Source organism: Fundulus heteroclitus, unplaced genomic scaffold, assembly GCF_011125445.2.
Source record: "Fundulus heteroclitus isolate FHET01 unplaced genomic scaffold, MU-UCD_Fhet_4.1 scaffold_334, whole genome shotgun sequence".
Classification (NCBI taxonomy): domain Eukaryota; kingdom Metazoa; phylum Chordata; class Actinopteri; order Cyprinodontiformes; family Fundulidae; genus Fundulus; species Fundulus heteroclitus.
This window is the reverse complement of record NW_023396744.1, coordinates 126,566-135,766: the sequence shown is the minus strand read 5'-3', so window position 1 is coordinate 135,766 and position 9,201 is coordinate 126,566. Positions and strand designations below refer to the sequence as shown.

The 9,201-nt window shown below is 39.9% G+C and overlaps 1 protein-coding gene and 1 pseudogene across 1 annotated transcript; both read left to right on the top strand.

Moving 5' to 3' along the window:
* Positions 1–205: 205 nt before the first annotated feature.
* On the top strand, positions 206–1,495 carry LOC118559665 (annotated as a pseudogene).
* Positions 1,496–7,984: 6,489 nt separating this feature from the next.
* LOC118559664 (olfactory receptor 11A1-like) lies at positions 7,985–8,944 on the top strand. Its single transcript, XM_036130316.1, has one exon. The coding sequence runs from the start codon at positions 7,985–7,987 to the stop codon at positions 8,942–8,944; it is 960 nt and encodes a 319-aa protein (XP_035986209.1).
* The last annotated feature ends 257 nt before the right edge of the window (positions 8,945–9,201 follow it).

Here is a 9,201-nt window from a genome sequence, read left to right as displayed (position 1 = left end):
TGTCTGTCTGTCTGTCTGTCGGGTCTGTGTCTCTCTCTCTCTCTCTCATCTGTCTTTCATGCCCTTGATCTGTGATGCTGCGCTGGTCTCAGCTGACTTTAAAGGATATAAAAGCGTCATCATCTGGATCAGCTCCTCTCTAATGTGATGTTGAAGCTGCAGCATCATGATTAACTCCCACACATGTTTTATATTTTACTCTGAGTGCCTACTTTGACGTTGGACCTTTGAAATACCTTAACTTTATGATCATTATGTGTCTGTATGTTTGATCGTTGGCTCTAACGTGCTGCTGATCGTGGTGATCTGTGTGAACAGCAGCCTTACAAGAACCTATGTACATGTTTCTGTGCAGCCTGTTTGTGAATGAACTGTACGGCAGCACAGGCTTGTTCCCCTTCCTGCTGGTCCAGATTCTCTCTGATGATCACACGGTTGCTGCTCCGCTCTGCTTCCTGCAGATCTTCTGTGTTTACACCTATGCAACAGTTGAAGTTTTAAATTTGGCTGTCATGTCTTATGACAGGTATGTTGCCCATCTGTTTTCCTCTGCAGTATAACACCACGATGACTGTTAGAAAGGTTGCCTTGCTCATTGCCTTGACGTGGGGTTTCCCCTTTTTGGCCATTGTGGTTCTGATCTCACTGAGTGCACCCCTGCAGCTCTGTGGGAACGTCATTGATAAGGTTTTCTGTGGGAATTACTCCATCGTTAAACTGAGCTGCTCTAATACCAGCATTAACAACATTTACGGACTTATTTACACAGTAATCTCAATAGTAGTTCCTCTCATTTTAATTCTTTACACCTACGCAAAGATTCTGGAAGTGTGGTTTTTCTGCAACCAAACAGACCCGGCATAAAGCCGTCAGCACCTGCACTCCACACCTGGCCTCTATCTTAAACTTTTCTTTCGGCTGCTGTTTTCAGATATTGCAGAGCAGGTTTGATCTAAGCAGTGTGCCTCCTGTGTTATCCATTATCTTGTCGCTGTACTTCCTGACGTGCCAGCCGCTCTTTAACCCAGTGCTATATGGGCTGAAAATGACCACAATCCGAGACGCGGGTAAACGTCTGCTATGTGGAGAAAACTCTGGTCCTGCAGCAGAGCTGTTCAGTTCAGCTTCTCGTACCTGACAACATTTCTGAAGATTTTATTCTGGTGTGGGCTCAATTATCACTTTGTCTTAGGCTCAATTTTAGTGTTTTTCCATGGTTCTGAAGCAGTCAGGTTAGATGTTTCTTTAATGAGACATGATGTTCAGTTTGCAGACAAACAACTGATGCTTTTCTTTTTCTCTCTGTTCTGAATTTCTGTGCAGATGTTTTGATATGAAAATAATTAATGAATGAATGCATTTTATTTGGTCGTCTGTCCTGAGTTAAAAGTCTGGAATTTGTTTTTATCAATTTTCAGATCTGGATAAATATGGATAAAAGAAAAGAAAAGCACCACCGGAGTGGTTTTCCTTCTTCAACTCTTTAAAGGACAGAACCTCTATTAATGCTTAATAAATGCAGTGTTTGAAACCTTAAAGTGGCATTTTTGTTTCTGATTTGACATATACTGATAAAAAAACACATTTGGTTTGTGGCTCTTGGATTAGAACACCATAAAAAAGGGTAATTCTTCTAGAAATCTTTAAAATGAGGTCAAACCTGATCAGTGGTTCTTAAAATGGGTCTAAAATGTCAAAGAAGCACCAAAATTGTTACTTTTCAAAGTAAAGATCCTAAAGTTCACTGAATGCTCTATAAAGAAGCAATATTTAGTCTGAAGTTCTCTGGAACGTATGTGACACCTTTGGTAATACTAACAGATCTCCAATCAGAGCGAATCTAAATGGTCTAAATGCCACAGAAGCAGAGAAATTGTCCTCTGTACCACACCCTGAGAACCCAGAACCAGAGATTGAAATAATTGAGATTGTATTAAATTCAATTTCAATTCAGTTTTTTTAAATATATCACAACACATGTCATCTCAAAGCTCTTTCAAATCCTCCAGACAGATTGGTCAGAAAGTTTCCTCTCCAGGGAATCCCAGCATCAAGTCTCTCCAAGCACCATTCATTCCTCCTGAAAGAGCGTACAGCCACAGTGGACAGTCGTCTGTATTGTTGATGGCTTTGCAGCAATCCCTCAAACCGAGCATACACGTAGCAATTGTATGCTTGGTAAGTTGATTATTTAAAATGACGAGACTTAGCCTTTTTGGTCCCAGAAAGTTGAGTAGAAGTAGAGAATCAATGAGACAAGAGCACAGACAGTGAGCAAAGTCATAAAAAGTTTATAGATGTTACTGACTCTGGGCTGGTTACAGGCCAGTTTTACGATGGAATGATTGCAACAGTAAATCTTATTAATGACGTTCCCACAGAGCTAAAGAGAGGAACTTAAAGCAGCGGTGCCACCAACAGATAACCATGTGATGTAGACCAGAAAGACCATTTTCCATGCTGTCATCATTGAGTTATACTGCAGAGGATGGCAGATAGTGACATACCTGTTATAAGACATGACGGCTAAGTTGGTAAACTATATACTTGCACAAGTATAAAGAGATAATATTTGCAGGAAGCAGAGGAGAGCAGAAATAATGTGAACATCAGAAAAATCTGAACCACCAGGATGTTGAACAAACTGAACAACTGAGGGGACGTACAGTTCATTTACAAACAGGCTGGACAGAAACGATGGCTTTACAATATTTTAGAGACCGGCAACAAAAAAGTATTAACACTAAATAATACACAGTGAGGAAAGAAGAAAGGCAGCATTACTCAGTCCATTACTCAGGACCCCATGGTTTAAGGGCTGCAACATTTTTTATGAATAAATTAATAAATAAAGCATAAAAATGTAGCATCTTTCCAAACCAAACTGATATAAAAGTTTTAACTGTTCTGGAAAGGCTTTCCAAAATGTTTAGGATTTTGTTTTTGGAAGTTGTTCATAATTCTGTCAGAATTACATTTGTGAGGTCAGACAATGATGTTGGACTTGAAGTCCTGACTTTGAGTCTCCACTCAATTTCTTCCGAAATCTTATCTGCTGGGCGTAGATCAGGGCTCTCTGTAGGCCAGTCAATTCTTTTCACACCAAATTTGTTCATCCATGTCTTTTATGTACAGTGGTTCACAGCCATGTTGGAATACGAAATGGCCATCCATTGATTCAGTTCCAGCTTGAAATAAATAAGGTAGTAGGCGATACAACCAAAGGACCGGTCCCTGTGTTGCACAAGTTCACTCTCCACAACCAGTTCTAACTTCAGATTAAACAATTTAAAATGGAATTAAATCCATGTTCATGATCTGCAGGTTTGCTTAGGAGGAATCCTGTTGACTTTATCAAAATTCTGACTCAATTCAGCATCAAAGTAGGCAGGCCACATTGATGGAATAATAACACATTTTGTATAGCCTTCAACAAACTGGGATATTTGTGTATAATCACGTATGCAGGGCAGTTGTTAGGATTTCTGGACCCCCTGAAAGAATATCGGTGTGGGCCCCTCTATCCCATCCATCTTTAATTTTCTTGTTTTTCACTGTTCTTGGTGCCTGGTGTAATATAGCCAATCTGTTTCCTTGTTTAGGATTGATGACATAACAGAACACCCGACCAGGTGTACCTAGCATGAAGAGAAAAATGACAGAGAACAAAAAATTATAAGTTGAAATAACAAGAAACAATGCAAACTGGGGAACAGTAGGAGAACTCAGCTGATTGAGAGAAATAGACCCTGATGTCCTTCAGCAGCCTAAGCCTATAGCAGCATAACTATAGAGGTAGCTCAGGGTAACATGAGCCACTCTGACTAGAAGCTTTGTCAAAAAGGAAAGTTTTAAGCCTAATCTTAAAAGTACACAGGGTGTCTGCCTCATGGACCAAAACTGGGAGTTGGTTCCACAGGAGAGGAGCCTGATAACTAAAGCCCCATTTACACTACCCATGTTAAACCGATCTGTGCCGAGCTCGGTCCGAGCTTGGATCAGTTAACCAAGCCGAGCTTGGTTTTGACAACCGTTTACACATCACGCTATCTCGGTTCCTCGCCTCCTAGTGACATTCTGCGGTACTACTGCTTCCTACAGACGCAGGAAACGACAGACGTTGAGGTTCATCACACTGCTAAGCAGAATCATCACTGGAAATCGTGTGTCACGGTAGGGAAGCTAGTATTTTTATCAATGTCTGAAATGTCAGCTGGCTGTAAGGAGATGACGCGGTCTGCTCATGCGCTCTTTGTTATTAGAGAACCAGGCTACTGAAAAACCGAGCCGAACCCACCTAATGAACTGGTCTAGATTTAGCGCGGTCCGGTTGTGTCTGGCACGGTGCAGTTCAGTTTGTGTTGCATTTACACTCGAAAGTTCTCTCAGTTACCGAGCTCGGACTGGTCTCGGCATGGTTAAAAAGGGGCAGTGTAAATGGGGTACATAAGATCTGCCTTCCATTCTACTTTTAGAGACTCTAGGAACCACCAGTAGACCTACAGTCTGAGAGCGAAGTGCTCTGTTAGGAACATACGGGGTAATCAGAGCTCTGATATATGATAGAACTTGATTATTAAGGACTTTATACGTGAGGAGGAGAATTTTAAATTCTATTCTTGATTTAACAGGAAGCCAATGAAGGTAAGCTTAAATTTGATCCCTCTTGTTGATTTTATCCGAAATCTTGCTGGAGCATTTTGTATCAGCTGAAGGCTTTGAACTGCATTTTGTAGACTTCCTGATAGTAAAGAATTACAATAGGCCAGCCTTGAAGTAACAAATGCATGGACTAGTTTTTTAGCATCACCCCTGGACAGAATATTTCTAATTTTGACAATATTCCAGAGGTGAAAGAATATTGGGGAAATCTAGAAACCTGTGTAATATAGGATTTAAATGGCATGTTGTGGTCAAAAATAACACCAAGGTTTTTTTTAACTGAATTACTAGAAGCCACTTTAATGCCATCCATGATCCACGAAGGGATTTATTAAGAAGTTTATTTTTTGAGGACTCTGGTCCAAAGATTGCAACTTCTGTCTTGTCAGAATTTATAATCAGGAAATTTAAAGTCATCCAGGTTTTGATGTCGTCAAGACATGCCTGTAGTCAAGTAATTGATTAAATTCATCAGGATTTATGGATAAATATAGCTGAATGTCATCAGCATAACAGTGGAAACTAGAAAACTTCTGAAGAAATTTAGAAGGGGCCTGCCACGTGGTGCATACCGTACCTTAAAAATATTAAGAGGAAGTAACGTTGTGAATCTCAGATTCCTACGTTCATCACAGCCCCCGCAGTGGGTGTGGAAAAGTGCCATGCTAAGCCAATGGAGCATGTCCCTGACCTCTAGTAACCTCTGGCCAGCAGAGTTCCGTTATCATGGAAACTCACTCACACATGCAGCTGCCTGTCTAATTCACACACACACTTTACCTCTGTGTCTGTCTCATTGGGAAACAATGGCAACACTTTCCCTCGAACAACACCCCATATCTCCACAACCATATGGGCTAGAGACGTAATTTTACTGTGTTTAATTCGGAATGGATAGGGGAACAATACTATCTGTTTTTGTTGTAAATATGATAAAGGCCCAAAAAATCATGAAACAAAGGGGAAATATTATGGAAATGCCCAAACAGCCTAAACAGGGTCCTGAACAAATTGCTATAACTGAAGAAGTACAAGACATATCAAAATAATTCTTTCACCATCAGTATTAGCTGGCGTTGGTGAACAATCATGGTTATTTTCATGTATTTACAAAAATTGGTGTAGGTGTGGCGACAAGTAACAGGTGGTTCCTTTTTAAGGATATATGTGTGAAGCTGTTTCAGAGATTTGCAGATTTCCTACTGTCGAACAAACCCTTCCTGCGGCAAAGCCGTAAGACGTATCTCAAAAATTCTTGAATTGTGAGTGCCAGAAGGGTCTGAACATTAATCTGTGAAAGTCTCATGCCTGCACATGATACCGTTTAGGAGAGGCGATGCGAAAACATGTGTCGTTTGGGATTTTCAGGTCAGATTTTTGAAGACAGCTCCACAGAAAATGAATGGAGCGTGTTTCTACTTTTTGCCGCTCTGGGGCAGGGCGATTTGCAAAAAATCTATAAATCCCACACAAACGAGGGTTACATTTTCTGAATCCAGACAGAAATACCTACGTTTTGGTGTATACTTTGTCTACGTAGAGTGGAAATTGAGCGAGTAGGCTGAAGTTGTTCGGAGCTGTGAAATCTTTCAAAAAGTTAGAGTGGGTCACTCTAACCCTCTGAGAATTCCGTCATTGACTTCCATTATAAATGATGAGCCCGCTGAAGTATGGACATGAAATTTGAGGAGTAACTGAAAAAAAATACATAAAAGATATCCACATCCCGTTTTCACCTCTGAATAGATCAAAGATATATCTATAAACTGTAAGTGAAACTGTGTTTCTAGGTGAAAGTATGACGACACAGTGAAGCATTGAAAATGGTCATTTTGGAGGCTTTCTCTACCTGACTCCATTAATTCCTATGGGATTTTTAGGCATGGTTTTTCTCAAATTATGTCGCAATGGTAACTCGAAACCCCAATAAAAGTAATAGCACACATGTCAAGATTGAGCCGCACGTTTTGATACCTATTGTGGGGGTGGGGGATTGATTATTAACATTAACCAACTGGAATCTGTCAGACAGATAAGATTTAAACCAGCCTAATGCTTTCCCCAAAATCCCTACAGTATGTTCAAGTCTTTCTAGGGGAATATTGTGATCAACTGTATCAAATGCAGCACTGAGATCTAACAGGACAAGTATAGACACAAGTCTATTATCTGAGGCCATGAGAATATCATTAGTGTCCTTCACCAGAGCTGTTTCAGTGCTATGATGAGCTCTGAAGCCTGACTGAAACTCTTCAAATAGGTAATTACTTTGTAAATGATTACATACTTGATTAGCAACTACCTTCTCAAGAATTTTAGATAGGAAAAGAAGATTAGATATAGTTCTGTAATTTATGAAGTCATCTTGATCAAGAGAGGGTTTGTTAAGTAAAGGTTTACCACTTCAAAAGCCTGTGGTACATTCATTTACTACCACAAAGAAAGCAGTTTATTGACACCAACAAAATTATTTCAGTTAGAGCTACCTCCACTTCAAGCTCATCATCCCCCCAAAAAACACATTAAGTTTAAATTTTTGAACCATTAACACCTCTCATGAATTCACTTGTCATATATTTAATTGTAGTTTTTATCCATGTGTACCATGTGTTTATCCTTGCAGGTTCCAGGCCCATGGGGGCTGACGCCTGGGGTATGCCCTGGGCAAGTCGCTAGTCCATCACAGGAGTTCCTGTTTGCAGTTATAATGACCCATATAACTGAGAATTTGCACAGGCATATCACAGGAGTTATAATTTCTATAAGTGAATATTCCATAAGAAGATTAAATGCCTATTTCTTGAACCCCAAATTGTTCCTCGGGAGTTGGAACAATGAAAATTCCCAAAATGTCCCAATTTGTTGTAGTATTAAATGTCACTTTCACTGGACCATAGAGGGTGAGAAAAATTCATGAAAAATGGACCCATTGTGATCATCCCTCCACCAAACTTTACACCTGACACAGTGGAGACAGGCTAGTACTGTTTTTTCTGACAGCACACAAACCCAGACTCATTCGTTGGATTTCCAACAGCTGACTGTGGAATATTTAGTCACGAGGTGTGTTGCTATGAGTGCCTCTCTGTGTGGACTCTTTAAGAGAAGCAGAAGCAGATCTGAGCTCAGTTAGGAGTCTTGACATGAATCACTGTCCTGACTTGCTGCTGGCTGTAGCTGTGAGGCGTTTCCACAGTTAACTTCTTGAACCCTTCTTTGTTTATTGAAAACATGCACTGTTGCTGTTTTTTGTGATGATTTAATTTTTCTTACTGATATGGATCAGTTTTTTTGTTACTTGCTCATCCACTGACCCACCTCTATGATTGTGTTGCAAACTAAAACAAGGATGAAAATTAATTCCACTCAAGTTTTTTATTTTACGCTTAGTGCCTACATTGACACTGGTTCGGTAAAGTTCTTCTCTTTCCTCATCGTCCTGTGTCTGTATGTCTTGATCGTTGGCTCTAATGTGTTGCTGATCATGGTGATCTGTGTGAACAGGAGCTTACATGAACCTATGTACATGTTTCTGTGCAGCCTGTTTGTGAATGAACTGTACGGCAGCACAGGCTTGTTCCCCTTCCTGCTGGTCCAGATCCTCTCTGATGTTCACATTATTTCTGTTCCACTCTGCTTCCTGCAGATGTTCTGTATTTATACGTATGCAAGTATAGAGTTTACCAACTTAGCCGTCATGTCTTATGACAGGTATGTTGCTATCTGCCATCCTCTGCAGTATAACTCAATGATGACTACACTGAAAATTGTCTTTCTGGTCTCTATCACATGGTTACCCCCTGTGTTAGCTGTTGGTGGTACCACTGTTTTAAGCTCCTCTCTGCAGCTCTGTGGGAACGTCATGAATACGATTTACTGCGGCAATAATTCCATCATAAAACTGGCCTGTAAGGAGCCCAGAGTCAATAACATCTATGAACTTTTTATGACTTTTCTCACAGTCTGTGTTCCTGGGTCTGTGATTCTCTACACCTACATGAGGATCCTTAAGGTGTGTTTTTCTGGGTCCAAACAGACCCGGCAGAAAGCTCTCAGTACCTGCACCCCTCACCTCACTTCAGTTATCAACTTCTCTTTTGGTGTTTCCTTTGAAATCTTACAGAGCAGATTTAACATGAATAATGTTCCCAGCATGTTAAGAATATTTTTATCACTGTATTATCTTACTTGTCAGCCAGTCTTTAACCCAGTTCTGTATGGCCTGAACATGTCCAAAATTCGCAGCCTGTGCAAAAAGCTGGTTCAGAAATTTTCATCATGAAGGTTTGTTTTGATTTATGATAAAATCTTAAACACAATGTATATCTTTGAATTCATATATGATTTTAATCATTTCTAGGACAATAAATTGCATAGAAAATATTTAAGCAAAACATGAAAATTAACCAATGATTTTTTAAATATAAATTTAAATGATTCACTTTCTGGATTACATTTATGCATAGTAAATAATTTTTTAATATGAGCAAACAACTTTGTCAGCGCCAGAGAAATACTGATCATGAAAACAGGCTGGCA

Bases quoted from the DNA above. Each gene is read 5' to 3' on its own strand.
- LOC118559664 (XM_036130316.1), top strand. From the start codon at position 7,985: ATGATTGTGTTGCAAACTAAAACAAGGATGAAAATTAATTCCACTCAA.